The sequence below is a fragment of the Daphnia pulicaria genome, chromosome 10, assembly GCF_021234035.1.
Source record: "Daphnia pulicaria isolate SC F1-1A chromosome 10, SC_F0-13Bv2, whole genome shotgun sequence".
NCBI lineage: Eukaryota > Metazoa > Arthropoda > Branchiopoda > Diplostraca > Daphniidae > Daphnia > Daphnia pulicaria.
Genome location: NC_060922.1, coordinates 6,719,165 through 6,736,519, shown reverse-complemented (window position 1 = coordinate 6,736,519; position 17,355 = coordinate 6,719,165). Strand labels below are relative to the sequence as shown.

Sequence of the window (17,355 nt, the reverse complement as noted above, 5' to 3'; positions counted from 1 at the left end):
CACGGATGTAACCAGTGTGAGGCTTACAGGTCGGTTCCGTCTTGAAGTTTTTCTCGTCTCCAATGAATAATGTAACGTTTAAGACTTTGAAAACTCCAGACAGTTGTGTTTGACCGTCTGAGAATTAAATTCCATGGAATGTACAGAAGTAGGACGAAGTGAAAGTGGTAGCGCGAGCCTCTGTTGTCTGATATAAACTCTTAAGTTCGTCATCGATCATAATTTGTCGTATCCTTTTTGTAGAAACGTACAAGCAAGTAGCACTATTTAAGCAGGCAAAGGCTACCGTCTCTTTGGAGAATAAAACCATCACAACACGCACGTCAACAGCATTGAATTGAAAGGATATATTATCATATTAAGCGACTAACCATTATCCCATGAGTTCCATGTGCCACATTTTACAGAAAATTTCAAGGTTGTAATAGTAAAGGCAAATGAACGAGTCCGTTAAACCGTTAACGGTTTATAGTAAAACTTTTACTCAAATTTAACCACCTAGATCAGATGACTCTGCCTAGATGGCGAAATCGTCGAGCTGTGGGCCATCTGGCGGCAGTCGTCCAATGTTGTTGTCTGATTAGGACCTTTGTTGCCGGAAAGAAAATTGAAAATAATATGGCGACCGAACACGTTGCGAGTGTCGGTTAAGATTTAAGAGGCGTACTAATAGCTAAATTTAATAGCTGGACCTGCTGGACCTGCTGGACCTGCTGGACCTGCTGGACCCTGACAAATTATTACTCGCACTTAAGGTAATTTTGCAATTGACTATCATGATGAGTATTAGGTTCATTGAATATTTTTTCATTGATGTCTTAGAACAGGCTGGTGAATTCTGAGCTTCTGTGTGTCAGTCAAATGTGCTATGTGCAGATTGTTTTGTTGCAGCCAGCCAGTGATAGGTGTTCTTCTTGCTACCTTTACCAGCTGTATGTTTCATAATCGCCGAAATGTCGGCGATTGTTAGCTGTACCTATTCGGCTCTACGTCTGATCTCGTGCAGAAACACTAAAGAGCTTGTAAAGTAATTTTGATGATAAATTTCCCTGCAATAATGCAATAGGTTTTATTAGTTGATGTTTAGTTCAGAGACAGAGATCCCTTTGCACAACTGTTGCAGAAATTGAAAACACAACAAAGTCTGAGCTTCATGGCTGTCATTCATTTAACATGGTTTTGTTGCAGCCAGCTGGTGAAAGGTGCGATCGAGTCAAGTTGAGCTGCAGCTGCTGCATGCAGTTTATTAAGCTGGTGTTATCTGAACTCTGAAGTGTCACTGCAGGAAGACTTCTTGAATTGGTAATTAAATTGATATTATTGGTTGTATTGGCAAGTCTTGTGTTTTCTTTGTTTGCTTGTTTTTTTTTTGTTTTTTTGTATTCAACAGACAAGTTTAACTTGATGTGATGTTGAAAATTAGGGTTAATATTTACTCCTTCCAAATAATTGGTTCTGTTCAAAAATAGTCACATTGTTGGTCAGCTTCCACTGAGTTTTTTTTTTCAATTTTCTTCCAATCAAATGAGAACCAATAGAACAAAAATTCCCACTTAGTATTACCAAGTTTTTGTAACATATTGGAAGTAGATGTACAGAATTATTTCCTGGTTTCTTTTTTAATTTCAATTTATTATTAGTTTTAAATTTAGTAAATTGGATTATCAGTAACCTTTTTCACATTTCAAAATGTTTTTGGTTCATTAATTTTCTTTTGCTTTGTAGGAGTTTGTGGTTTGTTTGATGTTTATGGTGTTGCTGTTTTGTGTATAGTGGTTTTTCAGCCCCTTTCCAATTGAGATATGCTCTGAAATGGAGTTTGGTGCAGACTTGCAGTTCAACATAACACTTAAATGTGTCATTTGCCTATGTTGGTGTATATGCAGTAATTGCAGTATATGCAGTGTTGAACAGTTGGGTAACATAGTAAATGATGCCTGATGGCTGCCGGGCTTATTTTATCGGCTGTGTTTTGTCGATATGTCGTCCCTTGGTACCGGGGTTGAGGTAATGCTTGATGTTTCGTTCAGTTATTGACTTTTAATTAAAATCTCTATTCGTTTTCAGTTTCATCGTTTTCTGCCGTTGCATAGACTTGATCCTGCCAAGTATTACTCAGTTCCTAGCTACTACACCGAGGCTCCAACTTATTACACCACCAAAGCGGCTGAATACTACACCGAGCCGCCCAAGTACTACACCACCAAGGCTCCAGAGTATTACACCACAACTTATGCTTCCCCGAGGCACTACACTGAAGCCCCGAAGTATTACTCTGCCTCAAGCTACACAACTACAACTGAGGCGGCCAAGTATTACGCAGCCCCGACTTACTACACAGCGGCTGCTCCTTCGTACTACGTTGAACCGGAATACTACACCGAGGCACCAGTTTACTACACCACAACCCACGCTACACCTAGCTACTACACCGAGGCCCCTAAGTACTACGCTACCAAGGCACCTGAGTATTATACCACTACTTTCGCTGCTCCGACCAGCTACACCGAAGCTCCGAACTATTACTCTATCCCGAGTTACTACACCACTAAGGCACCTGAATATTACGCCACACCCTACGCTTCTCCAACTTACTACAGCGACGTTTTCTGATTTTTATTGTATCTTTCCTATTTCACATGTTGGAAGTGACTATTGCTCTAGTCGCTCTGTATTCCGACATGTTCTGATGTTGGGACGAACTTCATTTACAGGGCAAGTTACGAAAGATACGTATTGTGGTGTTGACTTAAAAGAAAAATGATGTTAACGGCTCTGTTTTTAATTTTATTTGGTGTAACAAAGGAGTTGCAGATAGTGTTTGGTTTCTCATAGAAGTTTATTTGAAGGGTCTGGAGTTGATCAGAGTCAGAAAGTCATTTGCCTATAACATATGTAAAACTTCAAAGTTGTAAAAAATATATAAATCGTGAACTAAACATTTTTTAATTTTAAGTTATGAGCCACAGCAAACAAAATCATTAAAAGGAATTGCTTTATTGTCCCACCTCCACCCACAATTCCACCACACTTTACAATCATATACATACATACACTTAAGTTAACCCGTTGACTCCTCGCCATACAACCCGTAGGTTGTACTCTACGCGCCACGTCTGAAGGATCCATGGCCAAGGTGCGACTTGCCATTGCTGACAAGTCCGTGCTGAAAAGGGGGAACTATGGTGCATTGCCTAACAGGCTTGCCTTGCGGCAAATTTTGGGCTTGGCGACTTTCCGACCCCGCGGCATGAAAACCACGAAGCCGAACAGCGCGGCCCGTGCTAAGGAGCTAGGGGAGAACAAAGGCGTGGCAGACAACGGGTTAACTAACACAAACGAACACATAACCAACAACAAATGATGATCCGCGCTGACACTTTGGAGATACCGGCGACGTTATGGTGTCCATCTTCTCGAAATTTCCTCTGCATTACCTGAATAAAGAGAAAACAATTCTTATTTACTGACATGCCAATAAAAGTTACATAATACAGAAAGAAACAATAATCAGGTGTTTTAGCTCAAAGATTTAAATATGCAATTTTTTAAAGTTTAAATCAAGCTTGCAATGTTGAGAACTGTAAACAGAACAAAGCTCACTTGCTAGTCTTTAAAAAAAAATCCGGAAGTATACCGGAAGTAACCACAGCGCCTCAACCATTGAGCTGTCGTCAAATTAAACCACATATTCGTGATCCCCATGAAATTTGGGGTCGATTAGGTGTGATTTAAACGAAATCTAAAATTTGGCCAAAATCGAGAATTTTCCTGAATTCAGGAAAATTTTCAAAACAGGAAGTACGAAAACGTAAAAAACAGAACATGAACTTTACCACAAATTTTACGAGGATCACGAATATGTGGTTCTTTTGTGCGTACGATTAATATTTACTAAACTACTGACAGAAATGAGAAAACCGGAAGTAGAAAAAAAAACACATTTTTAAAAATCTAACAAGTGAGCTTTGTTGGGGGAATAGTTAGCGCTAGTTATCACTAAATATTTCAACAAAATAACTGCCAATAAATGTTTAAAAAGATGTGCAAAGTAACTGAAACTGACTGTTTTGACAGCTGAAATTTTCAAAAAGCCATCTAGCGTTAGAAAAAAGAAACGTCAAAGTAAAACTTTGTTTGCGCGCAAGAAGGGCCTGATTTTTGAATTATTACACAGACACAGAGTTTAACGCAACTAGATTATTAGTAGATAATCTACGAAAGTAAGTCAATTGTCGGGTACCTGGGCATAATCCCGTGGTGAGTAACTGCAGGTGTGTAACAGCAAAGGGTAGCGACCACTGAAGTGTTCCAACTCGTCGGTGAAGTAAAACAAGTTGTAGCAGCAAAAGCAGTGAAGCTAGATGAGCGTACGTCGGTAAGGATGGTCGATAAGGATGGAGCAGAACGTTGCTGGATGTCCCTCTTCCTTCATGGACAAAGGTCAGCATTGGCTCAAGGATCTATTATGTGCTCTGTAAAAAAAATGTATTGCATAAATGAATTGAAAATATAACAGTTAATAAAGCATTTCAATCTTTACCTATACTAACAAGTACACTGAAGTTTTCATGTAAAAAAAACCGTAAAATGGAAATCACAGCAACCAACAGCCTTACTCCTCAGGTTGAGGTAAATTTCCTGAAAGAAAGTGTCATTATGAAGTATTCAGTAGCATGGTGATAGGTTATATTGATGCTTACCTTTATCATAGGTGAATGGTGATGAATTTAGTATGGCATTTGACATGGTGTGGTTGGTGTGGTAGCAGAATGGGGAAATACCTTGTCTCCGCACATTTGTATTCCACGATATGTGAGCTTCACAGATGAGTTTTAAGGCTTTTGACAACATGATGGGTCTATTGGAGGGAAAGTGACTGAGCGCTGAGTAAACTTTTTGGAATGACTGACAGTATGCATCTAAAATTTGAAGAAATAAGTTGGTACAGTATCAAAATAAGGAAATTAGGTAAAGATAAACCTATATTGATACGAAGTTCAATTTGGTATATGAAATCACCGGAACATAAATATTAATTAGCATCCAATTGTTTCGCCCATTTTGCCTCCTTTCACGATGTAAAAACAACAAGGGCGACACTGGCGACATCTAGTAATGAGTTTTGAAAGTTGGTTGCAATATTGGGCTGTTGGGCACTTTGTAAAAACTTTGTAGCAGGCGACAAAATGGCGATACCCTTAAAACACTGATTAGAAACCACATGTTGAAAACGTATCGTTGGATTGGATAATACGGCGTACTTTTCTTTCTTGACATTTTTATTCGTAATAATGGTAATTGCTCTTAGGATTCTTGGATGTGACTGTGTTAATCATTTGTGTGTGAATTTAGGTATTTATCTGGTAACAGCCTATACTTTCTAGTTTCTACATGGCAATTTCATCTGATCATGTGGCCTAAGCAGCTGAACATTCTGCAAAATGTCGTCTCTTTTTCCTGTACCAGCTTCATGTTTGTCAGAAACACTTCAGAACAATTCGGGTAAATATAATGTAAAACTTTCTAACTGTGAGACTACAGATTTAGTTCTCTTCAACTAGTTCTCTTCAACCTATTTCAGTTGTGGAGATTTAACCTTTGAAAAGCTTGCCAACTGTACTTTCCTTTGCAAAATTTATTCTGAAGGATTTTGTAGTTTAACTTAACTTCGATCAAAATGTTTTTTCATTTGAGAAATTGTTGCTTGATAGTAATTGAGTTGTTTGTTTTTTTAAAAATAGGATTAACACCCTGGTATCTGGTATCAGCCTATAATTTCTACATGGCAATTTCATCTGATCATGTGGCCTGAGCAGCTGAACATTTTGCCAAAATGTCTCTTTTTCCTGTACCAGCTTCATGTTTGTCAGAAACACTTCAGAACAATTCAGGTAAATATAATGTTCAACTTTCTAACTGTGAGACTACAGATTTAGTTAGTGCCTATCTCTTCAACCTATTTCAGTTGTGGAAATTGAACCTTTGAAAAGCTTGCCAACTGTACATTCCTTTGCAACATTTATTCTGAAGGATTTTGTAGTTCAACTTAACTTCGTCCAAATTGTTTTGTCATTTGAGAATTGTTGCTTGATAGTAATTGAGTTTTTTTTTAATAGGATTAAAACCCTGGTGGAGTTTGAGCTTCTTTGTTGCTGCCCAACTTACACATGGATTTGACGTAGCCAGCTGAGGGCTTTAATTCTTGTAAATAACAAAGTGACATTTATTCGTCTTTTAATTGACAGCATTTCCATTGATACTGAAGATTATTTAATTCATTTCATTTTGGTCATAGGTTGATCATGTATGTTCGTGTAGTTGCTGTCCGATGTGGCACGTTGTTGCAGCCTATGCTGGTGAAAGATCTTTCTACATCAAGTTCAATTGGCCGTTCCTTGGTGGTGATGTTGTGTTACCGAAGTTGCATCATATTTTGTTAAATTGTCATCGTGACTATTGCAGTTTACCGTTTATAAGTTCAGAAGCAACAAAAACAAATATGGGTTGTTTTATCAACAAATAATAAACATGTTTCCGGGAATGGGAAAGAAAAGTGGGGGATGTTGGAGGGGGGAGGGAGGATATTTCAAGTTTGGATAAAAATTCAGTTAATCTATAACCCTACAAATGTTGCCCTACCAATTAATCTCCAAACCTCACAAACATATACCTTCCAATCCTTTCAACCCCGAAAACATAAACCCACTAACCCTTAAATTTATACCCTTAACCCTATAAACCAATGTTAAACCTTAACCTTGTAATATCTGTAATAAATAAAATTAAATATATTGCATGAACTAAGTTTTATTTCTCTTTTAAAACGTGCAAAAAATTCAATAAACAGAGCGTCCGGTTCAAGACACTTTTCTTCTGTACGAGTTTAAACGCAACCGCTGCGGCAATGAGACAAAAAAAGCGGTTTCGTTCTACGGAAATCTGCGTCAGTCAAGTTACAAATTTTAATTTTATAGTTAAATTTTAATTTACTGGTGCAAATAGCGATCCTATGTGTTTGGTAGTTATGAAGATGGTTGTTTAAAAAACAAACAATGGCGAGTCTTTTGGCTACTCAGAACACCCCATTGTTTGTTTTTTAAACAACCATTTTCTTAACTACCAAACACATGGAATCGCGATTTGCACTAATAGACTAGATGCAAAATTCTACACGAGTTCTTGAATTAGAAAAATTTGTAACTTGACTGACGGAGATTTCCGCAAATAATAAACCATGGCTTTTTGTTTCATTGGGTAGTGGGTTGCTTTGTTTAACTCGCACATGCTGTTATAGGACATGTCTACGGCCCCCAGAGATATTTATCTGGACCGAGAAGAAGAGAGAAGTACGAGGCAAGTTTTTCCGGGGAGATGTAGTCATACTAGGCTTCCGGGTTAGACTCATGACCCTCCAAAAGTTTTCATCGGATCATGCGCCTTCCAAGTCCCCGTTCGACCAGAGCCCTCCCCCTCCTCCTGGTTTCACAGCGGGTGAGTGACCACCGGCGGGCGTTGGTTAGTGGTTAATTAGGGAAACGGGGCCACAGAAAAGAAGGGAGCCCAGATATGCACTTGTTATTTTATCTACATCTACATAATTTCTTGACGAGTTTTGAATTTCAGCAACCTCAGTTCACCGATGGATCAAGTCTATGGAACGGAACGGCAGCAAACGATTGAACTGAAATGAGAAGGGATATTTTAACTAAAGGTCATACTAATTGAACGAGACTGTACTGTACATAAAGCATCACCTCAACGCCTGTAGCAAGGGTCGACGACATAACGACAAAACGCAGCCGATAAAATAAGCCCGACAGGACATTGACTATTTTAACCAACTGTTCAACACTGCATGGGCACCAACAGAAGCAAATGACACATTGAAGTATGATGTTGAACTGCAAGTCTGCACAAGCTCCATTTCAGTACATCTCTTAACTGGAAAATGACTGCAATACCCCATGAACACCTACTAAGTAAAAGAACATTAATAAACCAAAAAACATTTTGGAATGTGAAAAATAAAGATGCCAATAATGATTTACTTTAAATTTACACCAAACTAGAGAAAAAGAACTCAAGATGACCAAAGATCATCACATCACAAAGATTTCATTTAAGGTTTTTAAGAATTAAGGGAATTTATGTTCTGTTTGATCAAACAAAATTTACAACTCTTTACAAGAACTTTCAACAAAAGTTCTATTTAGAAGCACAAAATAAGATGTCACTTGTCTTTGACATCAAGCACAAAATGCTAACCTACTTGATTTATCATACAAGTACATTATTACCATTTCAGATTTCCTGTTTTCATCACATAATTTCTGTCTTGCAATATAGTAGAGACCCTCTCGAACAGGCATCTTCATGACACGGCAGCACCACCTGGAGAAAGGAAACTTCTTTGACATGCTTTTACAAAATGAATGAAAGTAGATTGGAAAATGGACTGTTTGAAAAGCCACAACTTTCACGATTCACTTACTTGCTTTAAAATTGTTTCTGTACGTGACAAAAGTTGCTGAAAAGTTGCAAAAGCATTCTAAAGCTGCTGCAATAAACCTGAAGATTGCCCATGGGCTAGAGGATGTTTTCCATAGTTTTCCCTATGACAGAAAATACAATCTATGATGCAAAATAAAAAATTTCAAACCAAAAGAAGAATAATACTTGTCTGTCAATGCATTATTTGTTGAAAAACATGTTGACAATACATGTTGACACTGGGGTTAGTGATCTACCAAGATCAATAGAAACTGCCTATAATTGGATGAATATTAACTAAATATGTTAAGAAGTATTTACGAATTTATGACTAGGCTATTATTGTTTTTTACCTGTATCAACTGGATGATGCATTCAACAAACGACGACTTTGATGAGTGGAAAACAGGGCGTAACAACTACACTGAGTATCCACTATCCATGAACATGGCGTGTTAAATGGGAAAGAATGGGCCTGTTGTCACTTCATCACTTGGCCGAAGGAAGGGGTCGCCATAATTCGTCATCGTCATCGTCATCGTCATCGTCTGCCCATAGGGGGCTAAAATGCGGGATCCGCTGTGGATGCCACCAGGGGGCACCACTGGATTTCAAATAGTCATAGGGTATTGTTCCTAATTCGGGACACTTTTTGGCTATTGCCGTTTCGCATGCTTTAGTATAGGCCGAACACCTTCCTAAGTCGGGACACTGATAAAAAGTATGGGACAAAGAAACCAAATGCGGGACAGTCGCCAGCGCCATCTACCGTTGGTGCTGTAGCAACAACCACTTTTTAAAAGTAATGAAAACAGATAATCAAAACACACGATTGGTCTTACGGATAGCATGTTAACCTACCAATCTAGCGTATAGACGGTTAAAGTTCGACTCCCTTCACATCTAAAAGTGTCTTTATATGAATAAACGTTAACCAACATTTTTTACTGTCAGCATCCCTCTTATTCCGAATTGCACAACTATTGTCAATGGTATTACACAAGAGATCGACACAAGAGATCGACAGTGTTTCATGGCACGTTGGATTTCATGGAGCACAGTAAGGATACCCGTAAAATTATTTGATCCTACGATTTGCATCATACATTAAAGAGATCACCCCACTCTTGTATGTTCCCATGGCACAGTGAATAAGTTGCTGCCTAGGATTCGGTTTATCTTTCTTGGTCGTTGGTTCGAATCTCAGGTGAGACATTTTTTGAAATATTTCGAATATCGCCTCAGGGCTGTCCCGAATTTATAGCACAGTAAGGATACCCGTAAAATTAATTCTGCGTGTTCTATCCTACGATTTGCATCATACATTGAAGAGATCGCCCAATTCTTGTATGTTCCAATGGCTCAGTGGATAAGGGGCTGCCTGGGAATCTGATTATCTTTCTTGGTCGTTGGTTCGAATCTCGGGTAATGCATTTTTTGAAATATTTCGAATATTGCCTCAGGGCTGTCCCGAATTTATAGCACAGTAAGGATACCCGTAAAATTAATTCTGCGTGTTCTATCCTACGATTTGCATCATACATTGAAGAGATCGCCCTATTCTTGTATGTTCCCATGGCTCAGTGGATAAAGTGGCTGCCTGGGAATCGGATTATCTTTCTTGGTCGTTGGTTCGAATCTCGGGTAAGGCATTTTTTGAGATATTTCGAATATCGCCTCAGGGCTGTCCCGAATTTATAGCACAGTAAGGATACCCGTAAAATTAATTCTGCGTGTTCTATCCTACGATTTGCATAATACATTGAAGAGATCGCCCTATTCTTGTATGTTCCCATGGCTCAGTGGATAAAGTGGCTGCCTGGGAATCGGATTATCTCTCTTGGTCGTTGGTTCGAATCTCGGGTAAGTCATTTTTTAAAATATTTCGAATATCGCCTCAGGGCTGTCTTGGATTCTGAAAGAATTCGTCTGTCTGTTGTGTTCGTTTGTGTGTTTGTGCTAGTGTTTAGTTCTTTAAGTTTATAATGAAGTTCAGTGAAGAAAGTATGAAAGATGCAATCGATGATGTCCATAATGGAATGTCGATCAGAGCAGCTGCAGAAAAGAATCAAGTTGCCAAAACCACTCTATGTAATAGACTGAATTCTAACGGTGAAACCCCTGTTCGAGGTAGGCCTACCATTCTTCCTTTGAATGAAGAAAAATTGCTTGTGAATTGGGTTCTTCGAAGGGCAGTTATTTGCTGCCCTCTTACAAGAAGGGAACTTCTTGACACTGTACAGCGTATTTATTGCAAAATTGATGCGAATACCTCCTTCAAGAATAACCGGCCTTCAATGAAGTGGGTAGATACACTGAAAGCTCGTCATAATCTGTCCCTGAGGAGGTCTGAAGATCTTGATGGAGGGAGAACAAGGGTGATTACGTTGCTATATATTGAAATTTAGTTTTAGTTATAATGTTTTTGTTACTTCTTATTGTTAACAGGTGACGGAGGGAGATATAAAAGATTGGTATACGGGACTGGAATCCTTTTTGGAGGACGAAAATTGCCCGGAAATCTTACAGCAACCTTCTCGTTTGTTCAACGCTGATGAAATAGGGATTCAATTGGAACCTAATCCTAAAAGCGTGAAACTTCTCGTACCCAAGGGAATCGACGACGTTTTCATTGTGAAACGAAGAAATTCAAAACGATCGGTCACAGTAAGATATATATTTGAAAAGATGTAGAGAAACGTATTAACACTTCAAAATTAAGGTAATGGGAACATTCAGTGCAGCAGGTGTCAGTTTGCCCCCTTTTTTTGTTTTCCCATACGAAAGGGTACCTATGGCGGTGAAGAACTCAATTCCTTCTGGTAAAATAACGATTAACATTAAGCTCATTAGATTCCAATTATGTAACCCTTGACATACTTTTTACTAGGATGGGCATATGGAAACACGAAAAAGGGTTGGATGACTCAAGAGATCTTTCTTGTTTACCTGAGAGAGCAATTTTATCCATTCGTAAAGGACCTTCCTGGAATTGCTTTCCCAGTTTTGCTGTTAGTTGATGGAGCAAGCAGCCACATTTCATTGGAAGTCTCTGGTATCAATGAAAGATTGAAAGTTTTTTTTAAACAATTAAATAACGATTAAATAATGCTTCATTGATAGAATTCTGTAGGGAAAAGGAAATAATCCTCTATTCCCTTCTAGCCAATTCCACTCACATAATCCAACCAGCTGACGTGGGAATATTTGGTCCTTTAAAAAAAAATGGTTCCACGAGTCCAGGCAATGGTACACTGAAACAAATAAGCCTGTTGATATGTATAACATTGCAAAGGTAAAATATTACATTCTACATAATTTTTCAATAATAAACATATCGTTTTCGTTAGGTTTTTAAGCGAGCCTGGGATGGAATTTCACCACAAATAGTTATCAATGCCTTTAAAGCTTGCGGAATATACCCATTCGATGCTGATGTGGTCGAGTACGTATTCATGTTTTGTAAATCATTGATGAAGCTAATAATAATTTAATGTTTTTTAAGTTTTTCAAAGTGCATTTCCACCAGAATATCGCTTCTTGAAGAACATGACGCTAATGTCGTTCCAGACGAAGAAAGCAACACAAATGGAGAAGTTGAGGCTGAGGTAATTTTAAAACTATAGTTATGGTGACATGTAATTTTGACATGAAAATTGGGTCTCAGATTACTCCAGAAAAAACCAGTTCAGGCGATTCCAACATTATTTCCAAAGAGAACCTGGATTCCTCTAATATTGCGTTTAGGGCTTTCCAGGATATCATGCCTGCCATTGCCAGAGCCCATGTTGAATCGACTATTCCATTGTCCTTGTTGCAAGAGTTTAGGAGTGCAGAAAGGTGTGGAGGAATATGGAAGGGAGAGGTGATTCATACGTCCCTCTTTAAATACTGGAAAGGATCGCATGTTGAAAAACAAGACAGATCATCCAAAGTGGCCCAAACCATTCCAGCCTTACCTAATCCTATAACTCCGTTACTTCGCAAAGGATTTCAAATGAATTCCCTTACTTCAAAAGATTGTGTAAGTATTTAATTACATTAATCCAATTTACCAGTTAAATATTATACTTTATCTTATGAAATGTTGAATAGTTGGATCTATTCCGAAAGCGAAAGCTTGACGCAAAGGAGAAAAAGACCAAGATCAATCCTTCAGAAAAAAATGATGTTTCTGAATCAAGAGACGAGATTTGTGATTTGGAAGAGCCCTCAGAGGTCCCAAGTGATGGACATGGAGAAATAATACCCATTCCTACACAAGTTTCTTCTCAAGATCCCCCACAGGAAAATTCACAAGTTACAGGTTTGTGAACAAAACAGATTTATTTGCTATAATGAAATATTGACTCGTCATGTTGCATTACTAGATGACAACGTACAACAGATTTCTCCTCTGCCTGGCATAGATTGGGTTTGCTTTATCTGCAATAAAGATTTATCGGAACCAGGTCCCAAAAAAAGGGGCAGACCACGAAAATTGGCAATAAAGACCACATCAATCTGTTGCACAATCTGCTCACATTGGTAATTTGGTTTATCGTTTCCCTTTCACTTATCGAAGTATTAATAAGTATTTTTAGGTTTCATGTAACATGTATCACCGGAAAACTACCTGAATCGGAAATTGGATACAAATGTGTCAATTGCAATGAACAGTCTACTTCGTAATATTTATATAACTTTTCTTTTTGTAAACGATTGATTAACTTTATTATATTTTCAGGAATAGCAACGAAAATTCACAGGTCATTCACATAGACATTTTATCGGATTTCCTAGAGGAGTGTCGCCAAGAGAGAGTTCTAACCACATATGATTACATTCAACCATATGGGTAAGTCAGTCTTTTTATATCATTATGGCATCAAATCACATTGTTTTGTCATTTGTTGAAGTCTCAAAAACACAAAGAATACCTGTTACGTAAATGCTGCTCTTCAAGTACTGTTCAACATCCCCTTCTTCATGTTGGGATTGAAAATAGCGAAAGAAAGCAAGGATTCTGCTTTGTCAGAAGATCCCATCGTTGAATATTTGTGTTCTATTTTCGATGCGATGACTTCTAACCGTTGTGCTTCGTCTCGGGATTTTTTGGTGTAAGTATATGACTTAAAAACTTATGTAGGAATTGTTAATAGGTATCCCAAAGTCATATGTATATCCATAGCACATCCACACTTATTTCCACTCACATTTGATCACTATTCGAAACCAATACCACAAATACCACAGTACAATTGGTCCCCCTGGAACATCCCTGCACTATTCCAGTAAGATGTCTATCCTTGCAATTCATACCTGTCTTTCTTTTTAATGGTACAAATCTTTCTTTTACACAGGAATCCATTCTATACCGAACTCCTCGACGAATTACCAACTCTTGAAAATTCACATTCTCTGTTTCACTTTGGAGTTCAAGGGGATGCTGGAGAGCTGCTTTACTTTTTGCTGTCCCGAATTAGGAATCGTGACACGCTATTGATGAGAGATCCACAGACAGTAAATCCTGTACAGCAACATTTGGAAGGGAGAATTATCAAGATAATTCAATGTGTTCAGTAATTTTACAAACATTTTTATCATTAAAACAAATAGATAATTTTTCTTCAATACGACCATAGGTGCCCATCAATTTACGTCGACGAAATACAAGATGATCTCTTCGTTTTCCCTCTTATCACTTCAAATCCTGTTGGTGTGGCAGTCGATTTTATGGACCTTCTCAATGAGAGCTTTCAGACTGAAGAACCGAAATCATGTGCCTGTGGATCTTTAAGGAGTCGCGTAAAAAACAATTTTACACTGTTCCAGAGTAAGGAAAAATAATAAGAATGCTAATCCAATGTTCTTAATCTTGAATATCCTTTTAGAACAATAATTTTTCAGGTCCTACATAGCAATTTGAACACAGTTAAAAATCCCCCTGCGAATCTGGACATCAATCCATGGAACTGCAATCCTGAGCTTGAAAATATGCCACATTATTCCCTGAAATCCATGATAAGGCACATAGGAAACTCTGCAAGTGGAGGTAATTTTAGGAAATGTAAACTATCACGAGGAAATATTGTAAGCAAATTAAATTTTTCAGGCCACTACGTTTCTTATATAACGGACCGAAATGGACAAAACAAGTGGAGCTGCTTCGATGACAGCAATGTTTCACTCGTTAAAAACAATATTGTCAATGATGATCCACTTCAACAAACCGTTGTGTTCGTTTACGTGAGGGACGACATCAATGACCATTGAAAATACATCATTTTGTCAATTAGCGCGTTGATTTCATTATTAAATTAATTATTTGATTTGCATTAGCAAACATTGAAAACATTCATCATCCAAAAATGACTCATTAAGAGTAATATATAAATTCGGGAGAGCCCTGAGGTGATTTTGGAAATAATAAAAAAATGCCTTTCCCGAGATTCGAACCTACATCCGAGGAAGATAATCCGAAAGATAATCCGATTCCCAGGCAGCCCCTTATCCACTGAGCCATGGGAACATACAAGAATTGGGCGATCTCTTCAATGTATGATGCAAATTGTAGGATAGAACACGCAGAATTAATTTTACGGGTATCCTTACTGTGCTATAAATTCGGGACAGCCCTGAGGCGATATTCGAAATATCTCAAAAAATGCCTTACCCGAGATTCGAACCAACGACCAAGAAAGATAATCCGATTCCCAGGCAGCCACTTTATCCACTGAGCCATGGGAACATACAAGAATTGGGCGATCTCTTCAATGTATGATGCAAATTGTAGGATAGAACACGCAGAATTAATTTTACGGGTATCCTTACTGTGCTATAAATTCGGGACAGCCCTGAGGCGATATTCGAAATATCTCAAAAAACGCCTTACCCGAGATTCGAACCAACGACCAAGAAAGATAATCCGATTCCCAGGCAGCCGCTTTATCCACTGAGCCATGGGAACATACAAGAATTGGGCGATCTCTTCAATGTATGATGCAAATTGTAGGATAGAACTCGCAGAATTAATTTTACGGGTATCCTTACTGTGCTATAAATTCGGGACAGCCCTGAGGCGATTTCCGAAATAATATCAAAAATGCCTTGGATTTGAACCCACGACTGAAAGTTTATAAATGCGATTCTTAGTAGAGTCACTCAACCCACTGTGCCACAAGAATTTTTTGGAAAGTGTCTCAACAAAATTATATAGAATTAACAATTAGGGGCAAGACTCTTATACAAAATCATAAAAGACGTAATGAAAAAAACTTTCATCATCAACATTCGACCTCACAATAAGTGTCGTCCAGGACGGAACTTAGAAGTTAGATAGTAAAACCCTGATTTTGACAGTTCAACTAGTGCCATCTTGCGTACATTATACTGTCCCGATTTTGTGTACTTGGGTGTCCCGATTTTGTGTTATGGGATTTATCGCCAGCAAGCTTCAAGTTCGATTTGATGGAAATTTCTTTATTTTTCTTGCATTTCTATGCATTGAATCTAAAGATTCTGCCGAGCTCTTTATTTTAAGACTAAATTCAGCTCAAAATAACCCCTAAATATCTTAATATTGCAAGATTGCAAACGTCCCAAATCTAGCTTTTTTCTAAGTCCTTTTTCCCAATATATTTTTTGTCATATCTTTAAAATTTGTACAGCTACATTGACATAGTTGTATATAAACGTAGATCCGTTCATTTTCTTTAATTTCAGCAACTTTTCTTATCGAAACTCGGGTTAGTTTTTGTTTTAAACTGAAAAATGTTATTTCGTCCCAAATAAGAAATTTTCGGGCCTGTCCCGAATTAGGTACTTTACCCTAGGCTAAAATTGTGCAAGTTTATCTAGATTTTTATGCTTGTTTTATTTTAAAAATAGGCAATAATGAATTAAAACGAATTTTTATATGCAAAAAAATTAAGAAAATGTTCCTGTATTCTGAAACATTCACGCATAGAAAACATCAAACTAACGTTAAAAATAAAAATAGACGTTAATTCCGAAAAAATAGTCGGCGGATTGTCGTAGATAACTAGACATCCTATAACAAGTTATAAAACCACGCTTCAATCAGAACCTCTGAGAATCTAATTATAATTAGGATTTCGCAAATAAAATAGGGTCTTATACATGTGTATACGTTTATATAAGAGGGTACACAAGATACGGAAGCACATAGAACGGTCAAGTCCATCAAAGCATGTGATATTAAATATGATTATATGCGGTTATATATTATTGCATATAATTATATATATTTTAATATATAATGTTATATATAAATATATAAAGTCGTATATGCACGTAGAACGGTCACGTCCATGAAAACATGTGATATTAAATATTATTATATGCGGTTATATAATATTGCATATAATTATATATATTTTAATATATAATGTAACAATATAATGTTATATATAAATATATAGTCGTATATAAATTCAAGGTATTCTCCTATCAAATTAAAGACAGATAATTTTCCAGAGGTGACATGAAAATATAATAACTAAGCACCACGTATTTTATCTTGAACGGATCACATCATCGCATTCATAAGTCATAATGTCAATATATAGTTTTAAGTATTTTATGCATTACACCAATTGCATTAGCATTACGCTAGAGCTAGACATTCAAAGATATTTGTACTACCATGTTCGAACCACAAAAAACTGTAGTGGTTATTCGAAATGCCAAGTAGAAGTCAAGCGGCTCCCTCTGGTGGCCGATTCATGATTTCCACAACACATTCCGCAGTTTAGTCCCTAAAAGACGATGACGATGACGATGACGAATTATGGCGACCCCGAAGGAAGTTTGGTAAAATGGACAAATTTTGTGTTTAACTGGTTATGTCTAATTAGCAAC

General features: G+C 37.5%; 1 protein-coding gene and 3 long non-coding RNA genes across 12 annotated transcripts; 2 read left to right on the top strand and 2 right to left on the bottom strand.

Annotated features, from left to right (window-relative positions):
• The first annotated feature begins 712 nt into the window (after positions 1–712).
• Positions 713–2,948, top strand: LOC124314825 (extensin-2-like). Of its 4 annotated transcripts, none has more exons than XR_006911289.1 (5): positions 713–755; positions 828–1,027; positions 1,088–1,302; positions 1,726–2,007; positions 2,068–2,948. XR_006911289.1 is itself a non-coding variant. In XM_046780209.1 (5 exons), the coding sequence occupies exons 4-5, from the start codon at positions 1,931–1,933 to the stop codon at positions 2,611–2,613; spliced, it is 597 nt and encodes a 198-aa protein (XP_046636165.1). In that variant the 5' UTR covers positions 713–755; positions 823–1,027; positions 1,088–1,302; positions 1,726–1,930; the 3' UTR covers positions 2,614–2,948. The 4 variants fall into 4 exon arrangements, 2 of the variants coding, with proteins under 2 accessions (XP_046636165.1, XP_046636166.1); XR_006911290.1 differs by having other exon boundaries at positions 823–1,027; positions 1,774–2,007; XM_046780209.1 differs by having other exon boundaries at positions 823–1,027; positions 2,094–2,948.
• Positions 2,949–3,394: 446 nt separating this feature from the next.
• LOC124314932 lies at positions 3,395–5,088 on the bottom strand. 3 transcript variants are annotated; one of them, XR_006911380.1, is made up of 5 exons: positions 5,023–5,088; positions 4,704–4,922; positions 4,544–4,641; positions 4,244–4,475; positions 3,395–3,437 (listed from the first exon to the last, which is right to left on the bottom strand). It is a non-coding gene; the product is annotated as an uncharacterized LOC124314932 (long non-coding RNA). The 3 variants fall into 3 exon arrangements; XR_006911378.1 differs by having other exon boundaries at positions 4,984–5,087; XR_006911379.1 differs by having other exon boundaries at positions 4,554–4,641; positions 4,984–5,087.
• A 99-nt stretch (positions 5,089–5,187) lies between these two features.
• LOC124314900 lies at positions 5,188–6,803 on the top strand. 3 transcript variants are annotated; one of them, XR_006911299.1, is made up of 6 exons: positions 5,188–5,297; positions 5,356–5,505; positions 5,585–5,619; positions 5,745–5,894; positions 6,120–6,207; positions 6,299–6,803. It is a non-coding gene; the product is annotated as an uncharacterized LOC124314900 (long non-coding RNA). The 3 variants fall into 3 exon arrangements; XR_006911298.1 differs by lacking the exon at positions 5,585–5,619 and having other exon boundaries at positions 5,191–5,297; XR_006911300.1 differs by lacking the exon at positions 5,585–5,619 and having other exon boundaries at positions 5,274–5,288.
• Positions 6,804–7,507: 704 nt separating this feature from the next.
• Positions 7,508–8,994, bottom strand: LOC124314958. Of its 2 annotated transcripts, none has more exons than XR_006911424.1 (6): positions 8,847–8,994; positions 8,680–8,769; positions 8,495–8,615; positions 8,301–8,421; positions 7,758–7,975; positions 7,508–7,684 (listed from the first exon to the last, which is right to left on the bottom strand). It is a non-coding gene; the product is annotated as an uncharacterized LOC124314958 (long non-coding RNA). The 2 variants fall into 2 exon arrangements; XR_006911425.1 differs by having other exon boundaries at positions 8,301–8,394.
• Positions 8,995–17,355: the final 8,361 nt, after the last annotated feature.